Consider the following 15358-nt stretch of genomic DNA (forward strand, 5'->3'; position numbering starts at 1 on the left):
TAACTGTGTGCACGCAACTTTTTTAATGGGATCAGCTGTAACAGATATAAATGATGCTGATTGGTTGGTTTGTGAATGTGCCTACTGTCCTCTGGGAATGACATGTATTTTAATTGTTTTAATTGTTTTAATTAGTTCATTTATTTTGATTTTGTCCCAAAAAAACGGTAACTTGGGATTTTCCCAGTGCACCCTGGGTTGCACTTACTGTGTACTGTATCACCAACACTATCTTAGGAAGAAAAGTTGAAGGACTGGTGAATTTGTGTGGATAATTTTGGACCAGATTTAATTTAAGGACAGGTAATGGGGTAGACCACCCTCTCTGATTATGTGACTACATTTTAGAATTTTGAGAGAGAGAACTTGGGGAAACCAGCAGCAAAATCGATGTCAAAGATGGTCCTGTCCAGGTGCCTGTGTAAAGCCCTCCCATTTGAGAAAAATAGTAATAATTCAAATGGAAAATGATCCAGGTGAGCACAGGGTAATCCAGTCTAAGAGGATGGTCATTGATACTGCAGTCATTTCTCAGACGGTGTCATTTAAAAGTAATGGAACCTGTGTCTTTAACTACTGAAGCCTTCCATAGTGGAAAAAGGGGAAGTGTGACAGAAGTGTAAATATGTTTCCCTCTTAATTTAAGAGTGGTAGAGTAGCTGTGGATGTGTACTGTAACAATGAAGCTGGAGCAATGAAAGGAAAGCTGACACTAAGACTTCTGGAGATCAGTTTAGTGGTGGCAAAGCTGGCTGATGCGAAAGGCCAGTCTGTATTCTGTTCTTATGGATTTCAAAAGTAGGTAGAAGAGACACAATTTAGGGTTTCATTTTGACAAAGCCCTGTATGCTTTAGAAACCTAGCTGATGACAGTGTTGATTGTGGAAATAAGTGTGGCCTGCAATTTTGAAGAAATGCCTTAGTTGTTTTGACTAAACAGTTTGAATTAGTTCACAGCACTTATGTTAAAACAGCTGAGGAGAGCTGGAAACTATTTTTTAAAAATCATTGTTTTATACTGTATGTGTATGCACATTTCCAAAAGGCTGTTGACTAGCAAGGTTTCTAACTAGCTATCAAGCTACGTAAAGTTATCTTGAGTAGCTAGTGAGCTGGACTGTATTTTTGTTTACCCTTGGAAAATACATTTGACATTGGATTGCAATGTTTTCTCTTTTGTTTTGAACTGACTTAATCCTCTATGCCAAAAATAGCAGTGGTGTACAATCCGCAGTCCAGAGCAGGATTCCCTGAAGAGAAATGCCCTTAATGACAATCTGACAAAGACTTGTCTGTGAAAGGGTATTAGTCTTTACTTTGACTGTCACAGTGCAGGCTTTGGGTTAAAACTTTGGTTACCTACCCAAACATGTTTGCACCCTGAAGATACGTGACTGAGGGCCCCAAAGAGAGATCCTCTGAGGAAGAAGGGTCAGAGTTCAACATTTCAGATGTTTTTTTCTTTTTTGTTTTTTAATCTCCTTCAAAATTTCCCTGCAAGGGATTGTGCCACAACTGCATTTCAAGTGGCACTCGCTTGAAAAAGGCTACAGTGTCATCTTTTTTTGGGCCAGAGATACGGTTCTGACATTGTACTAAGCCATATGGAGCACCAGCAAGTCCAATTTCTGGCCAGTAGGTCCTTTGGTTTGGAAACTGTGAGGGATAAAAATTTATGAAAATGTTGTTTTCCAAGTGGCGCCATAGCAAGGATTTAAATTCCAATGACCTGTGGAATATGCCTGTAGAAAGATTCACCATATTTACCGTATCCCGGATTTCCATCACATAAGGCACTGTGATGTCAGTGACCAGTTTCATTCGTCACTTGGCTCATGCCAGGCACTTCGATTAGAGAACATTTCCCAGTAAGGTCAACACAGGTGCCAAGTCTCAAGATGACAGTGAAATATAGTTGGGTACAATATTATTTAATATACAAGTGAAAATGGAAAAAAATGTTGTGTGATAATTAAATAAAAGTTCTGAATGGTGAAAGCATTGAAAAATAATTTCGCCATTTTTTACAGGCAAGTTCCAGACTTATCTCAGGTACGATCCAAACACACTTATGATATTATACCTACATCGAGTTCAGGTTTCTGATGTTTGCAGCCATTTCATTCCAAAAGGGTAATGTCTAGTTGCTAGGCCGCAGTACTTTATGCTCAGGTGGATGTGTTTTCTCATACAGTGAGGTGCAGGAGACCAGTATATGATTAATACTGGCACAGGTAGGTGGTATTATTGGATACTGAGTGAAGTAGAGCACCTGCCATGCCCTCATTGTGTAAGTATTCATGATATATCACAGCATCAAAATCTTAATCACTTCTATAAACTTTTTGCAAACATGGTTTTTAAATAGATATTAAATTATATTATATTATATGAAAAGACATTAAAAGATGACCTTTTTTCTTGCTTAAGCTGTGAGTACCGAAGACACTCTAATGGAGGTCAAGGCTATACTGGAGCGCTCTGATGCTAAGAAAGAGCCACTCTTTCTGCTGTGGGAGCTCTGTTTTCCTCCACAGGAGAGTAGGGGATGAGGATGGATCACGAAAGGATTTGTGTCACTTGCACACAGCAGCAGAGAAAGGTTACTCACGGCTAAATATGGATGGAAATGTTTGTGGATTCACTGCCGGTTTTGTTTTCTGATAAAATTTTTATTGATACCCTTTTGGTTACTTATTCACCACCTGTTCAGGCCGCAAGCTGTCTGTGAGTCCCTTTAGAGAAACAAAACACTTTCCATCCACAGACTTTCTGCTCTGTTCTCACATTGAGCATCTGTATACAATTGTGTAGAAGGACAATGCTGTCACCTGCCCTTTACATCCTCGCCTGCAGACACACCTCTTCCTGCTGACAGCTTTTCTTTAGGAACGAGGTCACCAATGAATATGGAACACAGAGACCCGGTTGTGTTACCTTTAGTTATTTGGCAGACACTCTGACCTAGACCCACTCAAAAAGCTCAAGCACAGAAGTGTATCTGACAAAGTCACATCCAGGGGAGACCGTGTTAATCTCTCACACATTGCTGTAATAACCAGTGTCATACTGACTGCCGAAGTACAATGAAAAAAAAGTAAGCAAGCGCAATAATACAGTAATATACAAGAAGAGGACAAATTTAAGCGTTCGTTAAGGTAGATGTAGTCAGAAAATGGTCCCTGTTGCAGTGTCTGCCACCTGTAGAAGAGGAGAACAAACTAAGTCCTAACTAAGCCAAAGCCAAAATAAGTTCAGTTCACTGGTCGTGCACATGATGTGTGGCGATTCCTGTTCCAGCACAACAAAAAGCCTTGATGATGTGTGTGAAGCTTCCCTATACCTGGGCTTTTCATGACAGCAAGTACACACAGAGCTGCCATGCGCTGACCAGGGGCATTGTTCATAAGACCTTTCGTTGCCTTGATGCCAAAGTAGTACGCTAGTGATTCTCTGCTTTATGGTGGTGCTCTAATTTTGCATAAGGTCAGAGCAATCATCCATGACCCTTATGCCCAAGCTGCTAGTGTTAAAAGTGATAGAACAAAAATTGTCTTCATAAACCTCTAAAAGAACTGCAGGCCTGTATGACCTGCTAGAGAGATGGAACAGTCAAGAAAATAGAAAAAATTCTATTACATTAGATAGGACATTGAGAGGGATTTGGCAGGAAGGCCTGTTCACTCACTAAACAAGAGAGTGGAGAGCAGAGGAAAGTCTGGAAGAGAGACAGACATGCCAGGTTTCCTGTTCAAGCATCACATAACCTGTAATGGAACATGAGAGTGTGTTCAAATGTAGTCTCCTGCAATATACCACAATGCCCTTTTAAATACCTCACTCCAGTTTTTCAACAAGCTAGCTAACTAGTTACCCTTGTCAAGGTAACAAGGACGTGTATGAACATTAAAGTGACACTGAACTGCAAAACAAATATATTTTAAGCTTCACTACAAATGCAGAGATCCATGTTAATTCATATTCAAAATTTAAATGTTTACCTACAGAGTTCACCATACCACGGCAGTACGGGGAGTTAAGTGTATGCAGTGAGATACTTCTCACTTCTCAGAAACTCATTTCATTAGTGTATATGAGTCCTGAATAAATCATCACTGTGATGCCATCACTTTAAGCTATAAGACATTTTCTGTCTCAACTTTCCACCAGCGGAACAGCACACAATCAGATATTAACACCAAAACAATGCAAGCCGGAAACCCAATTTCCGAGGCCAGTGCTTGATTAAGATTCAAACGATCCTTAATTCTTCAAGGCGAAGGGCTTATCTCTGATTCACTCTGTCAGCAGTTTCAGTCTGTCTGCAGGAGGCAGTGGCCAGGGGAAGATGGGCCACACGGGCTCCAGTCAGTGTCTGAGATTCAGTCAGTGTCAGTCAGGTACCTGCATGCTGTGTGTGCAGGATGGCAATCTCTGCTGTAAGGAGTGGAGGGTGATAAAAACTTAATGTGTTCTTTTGCCACCTCAAACAGTCTGATGAGCTTTGACCAGCTCTGACTGGAAACCTGCTGGATGCCATTGTGTGCTTTCTGTGTCAGCTCATAAGTTTGGCTTTGTTGGTATTGAGCGCTGAGCTGATGACAGCCTGGCAGTGTGGATGACCGCCACATACAACCCACATCTGTTCACTGTCAGACATTAACCCTGAACACCTGTCAATCTGGAAAAATGGAAAAAAAATGTGCATATTGTGCTTTAAATTACAACTTTACACTGGTAGATGTCTGTGGGATGGTTGAGTAATGTAGGATATCTAGTTTAAAGACTGTTTGTGCGGTGGTTGTCAAATTTTGGATATAGAGTAAAAACTCAGAGTTGAAATATCAGTGCAAAGCAGAAAAGGGAGGCATTACAATTAAAACAGTGAAAACCATTTGTACATTGAGATGATAAAGCTCATGTGGACTGTGCCTGTCTGTTCTCAGGCAAGCACCTGCATTTCTTGGGCTGTAGGAATGTAGAAGCTTCTGGTTTTTGTGTCCTGATCGCCTTAGCGGTGAGCTTCTGCATGAGTTGCACCATGTCCAAGTTATTTATAGCCTGCCCTTACTCTCCAGCCAGGGCCACGGTCAGGGACACCTCACAGCACAAGCCCAGATTATTAGCATAAAGTCATTTGCGTAACTGATGTCACTGAAGCAAGAGCGAAATGTAATTAGGTACAAGGTTTTCTATGCAAAAGTCAAATAGGTAAAATAAAAGCTAAGCAATCAGGCCAAAAACCGGGAAATAAAATGGAAGCATCTGAAGTGTACGAAACATGTAGCTATTAATTCCACACGAAATGTGGACGTTAAATGAATGCTATTTAATATTACTAAATAATACTTTTCATACTATAATAATTGCATTTCTTGTTTTCGGCAAATATGTTTTGGCCAGGCAGCTTAGCGCAGGGTTGGGCTGTGTTTTCCTCCATTACACAGCCACCTGCAGAAAGGCCGATAACATCATTCCTACGCAGGACACAGAAAATATGACAGAGCAGGGAGACCTTCTCATCAGGTCACACAACACAAACCTGTCTGTGCAAACAGGAAGCTGCATCCACACTGGTGATACCTCAGCATCATAACTCCACCCTGCTACACTGCAGACAGCTTCCACCAATACTTGTGAAATGCATTAATAATTATAAAGATAATGAATATACAGTGGTTTATTTGCCAATCTCAAAGCACTTAACAGTGAAGTGAGGAATCACCTCAACCACCACAAATGTGTAGCGGTCACCTGGGCGATATACAGCAGCCATTTTGCACCAGAATGCTCACCACATATCAACTGAGGTGGAGAGAGAGGGAATTATTTGGCCAAATATGCTACAGATGGGCAAGTCCTTCAGATGTGTCTTCAGTGACTAAAGTCCGTAGCCAAACACCCTCTCAGTACCCAATCGGAAAAAGTAGGGAAGAGGGGTTGTTTATTTATTTCTCACTATTTTTACAAACCAGGCCATGACCTCTGTTTGCACAGTGCTGTAACAGGATGCTGATACAAATGAAAGCTGACTGCAAAGGGCCCGAGACAGTGGAGGATTAGATAGGAGATTACATTAGATCCTTATGATTCACCGGATTTGCCAGGCAAAGGGAAGCGAGAGTTGTTTCTTGGGTGTCTGGAAATGAAGTAACCTTTAAGTGGGAATGTACAATTACACCTGCAAATGCAGGTATTTCACCAAAGGATTGTCTTAACGCTGGTTTTGATGAAGCCTCAGTCAACCAAAATCAAAGACAAATATTTTTTTGAAATGTATTTGGTAATGATTTCTTTGATCTGTGTTTGGGAGTGGATGAATGAATTGTAGGTTCACACCCTGAGGCTAAAACACTCTAGCTCTGTTTCTTCAGGAAACCTTGTCTTTACACCACTGAAAGATGTTTCAGATACTTGGACTGCATTCACAACACTAATTTTAATTTTTTAAAGATGGACAACAAACATGGCCAAAATAATATGAGTCTAAAAACCTGTAAAATCTGGGAATTTGCCATGAGGATATGCACAATCCATAATGTGACAGTTAGTAATAAACCAAAAAAGGACTAAAAGGATGATAGTACCTTTATAACTATGTAATTAAATTAGGATGATAGCAACTCTGAGCTCTGAATGATGAATCACAGACAATCTCCTTATCTGTCTGTAATATAATTGGTCCTGACAGGAGGTGACATATCTAATCCTTAAGTGTGACCCAAAACAGTCCTGGGTCATCCCTCAGTGCAAGCATTCCCAGACCAGGAGAACAGCGGCTCCTCTTCTGTGGGTTTGGCCTTGTCAACCATATTTTCAAAAACAGAATAGTTCCATTCCTCTAAGTCTTCAACTTTGGGGAAATCACTGAAAAAATCAACAAACAATTCGTATTGTTATGGTGATCGGCTGAGAATTACGCTCTGGGAGATACAGACTGCACGGAGCACAGGAGGAGAACCAAAACACGAGCCAGCGGGCGACAAAAACTGCCGACTGAACCGAAGGGAATCTCTCTGGTGCACGACTGAAAACGACAAGCGCAGGAGAAAGAGGGAAAAATTAACAACAGCGTCCTTTGAACATGCGTGTGCAAATCTTTGGTTGAGGTATAAATCCAAACAGAAATAAGTAAGTAAGCAAATAAATAAATAAACTTGCAGGATGGGGCAGCGTCTGAGTGAGGAGACAGACCCAGACAAGGAGATTGACGTGGCAGAGCTGCAGGAGTGGTACAAGAAGTTTGTGGTGGAGTGCCCCAGCGGCACTCTCTTCATGCATGAGTTCAAGAGCTTCTTTGGGGTGACCGACAACCAGGAGGCAGCCAATTACATTGAGAACATGTTCCGCGCCTTCGACAAGAACGGGGTAAGGGGGCATTGGGACAGGGCTGGCCAATGTTGTAGAAATGGCATTGAAGTCATATTATTAAGAAAATTACCAACTATTATTGAGTCAAATAAAATAATAATGATGATAATAATAATACTTGGGTATCTTTAACTGTACTATTTAATCACTGATAGGATTGGCTATGTCCTACTTGAGGGGTTAGTATTGAAGCTTTATTCATAATACTTTGTGAATATGAGACCATCAAATCAGAACTTTTAACAGTTTATATTTTATCCTCTATTCATATGTTTCTATGTTATGAAAGGTTGTTTTGTTAATGAATAATGTTCAGATTTTATTTCTATACTGTTGGTGATTTTCATGGTTCATATCTGTGCATTTCCTATGTAGGATGTTACCATGCAAGCACCATGGTGTTCCAAATGAGAGTATCTCCATTGCCTGCAGGAAAAAAAAATTACATTTTGCACCGTGTCTGTAATCCTTGTTCATCAAAAACACATATTCTCCAAACAATGACAGTACTATACCACACATCATCATGAAGCCACATATTTCAACTAAAACTTTAACAAAAGACATAAATGTCTATAAATGTATAAAAATCTTCTGTGTCCTACCAGATTCACACTGCACTTTTCCTTCATTAATATCAACCAATCAGAACACTCAGGGATCTTTAAGTGGGATATGTAAAGAGAAGTCTACAGATCATAAAGATTTTATGGTGGTGATAATGCATTTGTGTTTTTTCCATTTCAACCCCCCCCCCCCCCCCCCCCCCCCGCCAGGACAATACGATTGACTTTCTGGAGTACGTGGCTGCACTGAACCTGGTCTTGAGGGGAAAGCTGGAGCATAAGCTGAAATGGACATTTAAGATGTACGACAAGGATGGGAGTGGCTGCATTGACAAGACAGAGCTGCTGGAGATTGTGGAGGTAGGAGCCCATCCAGATGATGTATAACTTTAACCTTTAACACCATGATTGCAGAGTTTGACGGTATTACAGGCGCTAAGGTAGTTTTTTACTGTGGGGAGGACTGGGCCACTTACAAATTCATAGTTTTGACTAGACTTTCACTCAGACTAGCCAATGAAGCTGCAGAAAACCAGAATCTGAATTCAGATTCTGTTCAGATTGTTGGTAATATCACCCTCATTGCAGACAAATGAGTGACTGTGAGCTTGCGTGAGCGTGTCACACCTTTCTATAACCCTGTTTTAGTTACTGTGTAAACACTGATTCATACATTGGAGAAAACCAGAAAAGGCAAAAGAAAAATCAGTAATATTATATTTCCTGCTTAAACACAAAATATTTATGTAAATACATTTTCATAAGACATGTATACCATTGTGGTAAACAGACATATGAAGAAGATAGCCAGTAGCTCAAACAGCAGTCATGCAGTACATTTACATTACTCTAAGTAAACCTGAGCTATACATATCTAATTTGGAACAGATTTCGTCTGTCATTAATCCAAATAACCTCAAGTCAATACTTTGTTTGAGGGAAAAAAATTGTGAAACAGGATTCAACCACGTCACACTCTGGTCACAGTCCAGTGGTGTAAGGAGTGCTTTGTTGTACTGAAGTTAACATATTAAATATTGCCTTACGCCTCAGAAAGAGGCGGTTGTCACACTGCAAGTCCTAATTCACAAGCCTCATATCCATACTCAAGCATGGCATGCTCCTCAAAATGGTGGGAGTGTTGATCTTGTTGTTCTAGCCTGCGCTGATGATTCAGAGTAGAGCCCATTTAGTCCTACATTCCCTGTGCCCTTTCTCCAACTGTCAGCTCAGCTGCGCTTCCCTAAGTCTCTCCCTGGTCCTGCAGAGCGCAGATTAGGAGCACAGGCCCAGAGGCTCAGTATCGCTTACATGAGCCCTGGAGTCTGCAGATGTCTGGAAAGCATTGGTCTAAAAATGTTTGAACCATGGTATTATCGAGAGTTACTTTGTAAACTTTGCAAAGCAATGCCATTAATCATCTTGAAGAATTACAAAAAAGGGATTTTGTTTGGTAGTACTTGCTGATGACACATTTAAATTTAAGGGAAATACAAATACAAATTGAATATTAAGAGTTCAGGTTCATCACCAGCTTCCTGATGAAATACCAGACTTCCCTTTGTATTGCTAACTACTTTTATTGGGCACATGCTTTAATGCTGAGACAGTTTGTTAATCACTGAAGCAGCTGTAGTAGTGCCTGGTCTTTTATTAATGTTGTACAAAATATAAAACCCTAAACAAACAAACAAGTTCATAATGCACAACTCCACAGCACGTGTCTTGAAAGCAAAATGTTAATGTCTTCCTGCTGAAATGTAATAGTTTATTTAGCTAGCTACAGTAGTAGCAGGGCTATGTAATTTTTTACAAAATAGCTCACATATCAGTAAACCACATTAAGTGTCTAACATGGCCACTTTCAAATTAATGAGTTGATTTTCTTCCTTCCATGTTGAACCAAAACATCAGTATAATCAGCATAGTATGTACCTAACTTAAGAAGTAAAGAATTGTCATGAACAATTGTAAAGCAAATTTAACTCAAAGTAGCCATAGCTACAGCCCAAGAGATGATTAAATCATGTACCTAGCAAGATATTCAAAGGTGTACTCGTATTTTATCATCAACTCTATAGTATTCTGTTTGCATCCATGTAACCAGAGATGTAGAGTAATTGAAGAATACTCAACTGAATTGAATTGAATTGAGAATTTAATTAATTGAATCCCCTTGAATGGAGCACATAATGTCATTTACACTCTTTGTTAGGTATTAAGGTATGAATCAACATTTTGTGTTCATACTTTCCTATATATTTGTAAATAATGTATAAAAAATGAAGCCAGTGAATAGTGTAATAGGTTTTTGTTTTGTCTTGAATTGATTACCATTGATTATTACTTTAAAAATTGGAGAAATGACTACCAAGCAAGCAAGATGTAACGGCTCTGTGTGTATTCTTCTTTTTGAATATGCTAGTCTTGGAAATGTACTGTCGTAGAAAAAAAGATAAAACAATTTGAGATTTAGAAACAATGAGCTAAAAACGGTAGTCAAAAAAGCTGGCAAAAATCCAGTCGACATTGTCTGATTCCACATGTCTGATCGTTATATCCCCAAAGCAGATTGTCTATTTGACCTTCAGCAAACTGGGATTTGACCATTCCAGGCTAGCTGCTATTACAGTGTTTGATAGACAGAACTTGACAAACATATGACACCACTGCGATACAAGTGTGGAGGTGTTTTTAATGGAAATGGAGGAAGCCACAGGATTGACTAAAGACATTTTTATGATTCAGAATACTGCTTCTGGAATATATGGGCTATTGTCACACTCAAGATTATATGACTCATATACAGAAAGTAATTTACAATCATGACTGATGTAACCGAAATAAGAAAACCTTAGATGATGAAATGTTTGAGAATAATCAAGCAATCGGTGGCTCAGAAAGTTACCTCTACTGGCATCTAGTGGAAGGAGCGATAAAATGCAGTTTGAAAAAAAACTGCTTGTGCAAAATTCATAGCCCTGAAGGTAAAGTGCATGCAATATTACTTTGATGACTGAAAATGGTGCCTCCAAAGCAAAGTTAGCAGAAAGCCCAATGATGGCCTTTGATAACATTAATGGAACCAAAGCAGCACTCAGCTGGTGTTAATGGACTTTATTTTAATCCTCTTGAATAGAGCACGTAATGTAATTTCCACTCTTTGTTAGTTATTAAGAAAAGGCAATGGATGTATTCTACCTCTCCATGCAAATAACTAAAACCCAAATATGAAAAACCATCCACATATTCACAGTCTTTTAGAAGACTATAAAAACAACAATTTCAGCTTTTTTAAAAAGACTTTTAAAAAGACAGAATTCTGTATGTAATGATGTAAGTAACATAAGTCTGTGGATTATGTAACTATACAGTTTATCTGAATGACCTGCCATAGCCCTTATCCAAACCCAAACCCAAAGAGTAACTCAACCACTAAGAATTACCACATGTCCCACATATCTAATCCCAATCCCAAATGTATTAGCAAAGATAGTATGTGTTCACAGTGTGTTACACTTACGCAGAACTCAAGTGCAGTTACACGTGCATACCTATTACAGTACTGTGTGGACACTTTAAATATGTATTGTGTCTATTTAATATAAGGGTGACTCTGTAACAGAAAAACATTTCCACCAATAATTCTGTAGTTTTCATAATTTGAAGCCATGGCCAACCCATCTATATTTGCCCTTATCTTATTCAGGCATAAATAAGTAACCAACTTTTAGCTTTTCCTGAGCTTTATTATGGGTGTGTGGACTCCCAGTAGAAAATGTTGGAGTGTTTTTGCACCTGTCTGTGATGTGCAGTAAGGTATCACTGTATTACCATATAATTGCATGATATTTTAAGGCATATATTGTCTTTATGGTCTTACTGGTGAGTCATTATATCTGATCTGTAAATAAATACAGATTCTTACATGATAATTTTACTATGGATGATTCAGGTAACTGAGTGTGTCATACTCATTGTGGTCAAATGAGAGGACTATTTATGAAATTTGTCTCACAGTAACATGCTGAGAATTAATCTTTTTTTTTAATTTGACAAGGGCATGTGCCAGTTTAATAAAGATGCTCCTGTGTTAATGTGTTACAAAATACATCTTTCATTTTATGTGAATAATTTTCATAAACAATGTACAATAATAAAGATTAACTTTGAAATGTAATTTTCAGATTGAATGATGACTTCATATTCACATTACAGAGCTCAAACTACCTATGAGGGAGTCTAAAAATTGCCTCCAGCAAGCCAGAAATAATATAATTTGTAATAATATCATTTAAATTAATGCTCTGTTTTGAATGTTTTGATGCAACCATGTTGTGCCACATGGTATTTCTGTCATACCTATGATAAAGGATACAGGAAGCAGACCTTTTTTACATAATTAAATCTTTCAAGTGCTGAATGTATAATCCATTCCATTTTTAAACCTGGTGGTATTTTTTCCTTCAATGACCACTGACTTTCACTCTTCTGGACTTCATGTTTGTCCCTGTTATATAATGTACAAAATGCAAAATTAAAATGCATAATTCAACACAGCCAGCATGTTTGTCATCTCACCTATAGACTTGTCCTTACCTGATAGGAAGTTAAGGATACCAAGACCTGTGTTTGTATATTTTGTCCTGTGTGTTGCCTTGGAAATCCAGTATCGTTGTCTAATTGTATGCCCAAACCCCCAGCCAACTCTTGTCTTGCCATATTGAACAATATGTCTTTGAGCCATCATCAACAGCAAGACAGTGCTCCCTGCTGCCCTCTGTTGGTCTGTCCTGTCAGTGTGTCGTTGGGGTGTATTAATGGTGTCTGTGTTCTCTCGCAGTCCATCTACCGCCTGAAAAAGGCGTGTCATGGGGAGCTGGATGAGGAGTGTAACCTACTGACCCCAGATCAGGTGGTGGACAGGATATTCGAGCTGGTGGATGAGAATGGAGATGGTGAGCATGTCCTGTGTGCTTAATGTGTGAGATTCTATGTGTGTACGGATGTGAGTGTGTGTGTGAGAGAGAGGGTGTGTGCTTTATTGTGAACGTGTGTGTCTACTGTATGTATTTGTCTCTACTCTGTCTGTGCAGTATGCGTATGAGTGTGACTGTCTCCACTGTGTGTGTGTGTGTGTGTGTGTATGTGTGCCCCTGCTGTATGTGTGTCTGACTCCATTGTGATTCCATCTGGAAAGCATACTCTGCTGTTTTAGTACTTAACAAATATTATCCCATTAACCATTTGAACTCTTCAGCGGTAATCATTTTCATGGTTTCTTTCTGGAACCATTAATTTTCTTTATGACAGAAATAGACAAAGTATAATCACCACTCAGATGAGCCCTCTGTAACTTCACAGGGATTGATTTGAAAGCACGGTTGTACAGAGAGTGACTAACCCTGTCTCCCGAAGGCGAGCTCTCCCTGGACGAGTTCATTGACGGAGCGAGGCGGGACAAATGGGTGATGAAGATGCTGCAGATGGACGTGAATCCAGGAGACTGGATCAACGAGCAGCGACGAAGGAGCGCCAATTTCTGAGAGGAAGAGTCATATTTCAGAGCACACATGGAACAGGGACTGAGATCTGTCCCACTCCTACGCTGTTCTCCCCCCCCTTCTTCTTCTTGTTCTTCGTGTTCTTTTTCTTCCTCTTTTTTCTTCTTCTTCCAGATCTTCCGAAGAAACTTCCATTTCCATCCTCTCATTTTGAAATTCAGAATGTCCGTATGTCATCGTGTGCATGCACGTTGAAGTAATTCTAAATTCTACATGATCTCTCTGTTGTTTCCTGTTTGTGTTCTGATACTCAGTTTCTGTATATTGCACAACTTGAATCTGTATGTGTGTGCGTGCATATGTGTGTGTGTCTAAGAGAAAATCTTTGTGGTGACTTCTTTGCTAAATCCCTTTTGCACATATCATTCTCTCTTGTATATACAATTAATGGCTAGGTTTGAAAATAATCATTTACAATACCATTATATAAATGTATGACTACATTTTTTATTTTATTGTAAATAGATCAGTGGCTTCCAGACTGTGTGCTGGTGGGTTGTAATGGGTTGAACTGGGACATGAGATATATACATTTGAAATATATACATATAACCTAGCCACTTCCACAGACATTTACACCAATCAGAGTAAATACAATATTAGCTTGTGTACATGCAGTTATTTTGACACATTAAACAATTGTTTTTTCATGTTTAAACATATACAGTAGTGAGATGCATTTAAAAACAGTTCCGTTTTTAACCAGTGATTCTGCATGTTTTTTTTACTGAACAACAACAGAATACAGGGCATGATTGCATGTAATGATGGGGCTCTTATGACACATTAATGTTCAAATCGATGTTTGAAATTAAAGCTATTAAGTACTAAGGAATATGGTCAGTATCCGTGCTGGTCATTCAGCACCCAGCCAATGTGTACTGATGAGCTAATATCTCTGCTGTACAATTTGGAATAACTTCTCTTTGCAGCAGTATGTTTGCAAATAAATTGATCCAAACCATAATTTGACTTTGTGTGAAATTATTCATGATTTTACCATTTATGATTTATTTATCTGTCAGAGCACAAATCCTTCATAATAGTTATAACTACCTATTTCAGCTTATCTGCATGTTGTGATCATAATCATTAGCTAAGTATACTGGTGACTCATTGTCTTCTGTTTTTGTCTAAATACAGTCTAACTAATCTCATTTAAGTTCTCAAAAGCATGGACAGAATTTCCCAACATGGCATGTGGGATTTTTCCAAATGTGATTTTTTACCACAGTATCTTTTCCGAGACATGATGTTCTGCCGTTTTGTATGAAGCCATATTCAGAGCTACAAGGGTGCATGAAACAAACAGGACAGGGACCACAGCATGCATGAGGGAGTTATCTGCATGCCTCCAGTACTTCAGCAGGTTTGTGCATGCCGAGTTAATCGTATGGCTGCCCGAGGAAGGTCTTGCCACGTTAATGTGGAATTTACTAAAACCTATTCACTACATACACTTGGAAGTAGACATGGTCAATCAATTTCTCAGTGTCTGTAGGTGCTTCAGTTACCTATTGCATAATTCCATGTTACTTCATGGGCTCTAGAGCTGAGGGTGATTCAAAATGCTTCCTTCAAAAAGCCTCCGAGGAACCCTGTTCTGCACAGAACGAGAGTGGGAGATACAGGAAAGAGCACTGATGCTGGGTAATGTCAGGGACAGCTGCAGGAATTTCAACAGAGAAATGTTAGCTAGTGGCAAGCACTTATTCGTGTTTAATCTATACCCTGATGCTAAATGGTTGCTGTGGAAAAGGCACCAACACTGTCAAGTGATATGAATGAGCACTGATCAATACTTTGTTGTACAGTATTGTTTTCTGATGAAAACACTGATACTTTCGGCAGTGTAGC

General features: G+C 39.2%; 1 protein-coding gene across 1 annotated transcript; it reads left to right on the forward strand.

Moving 5' to 3' along the window:
* The first annotated feature begins 7164 nt into the window (after positions 1 to 7164).
* guca1b (guanylate cyclase activator 1B) lies at positions 7165 to 13548 on the forward strand. The gene is made up of 4 exons (XM_036532890.1): positions 7165 to 7368; positions 8148 to 8297; positions 12781 to 12895; positions 13356 to 13548. The coding sequence occupies exons 1-4, from the start codon at positions 7165 to 7167 to the stop codon at positions 13481 to 13483; spliced, it is 597 nt and encodes a 198-aa protein (XP_036388783.1). The 3' UTR covers positions 13484 to 13548.
* Positions 13549 to 15358: the final 1810 nt, after the last annotated feature.

The sequence above is a fragment of the Megalops cyprinoides genome, chromosome 7, assembly GCF_013368585.1.
Source record: "Megalops cyprinoides isolate fMegCyp1 chromosome 7, fMegCyp1.pri, whole genome shotgun sequence".
NCBI lineage: Eukaryota > Metazoa > Chordata > Actinopteri > Elopiformes > Megalopidae > Megalops > Megalops cyprinoides.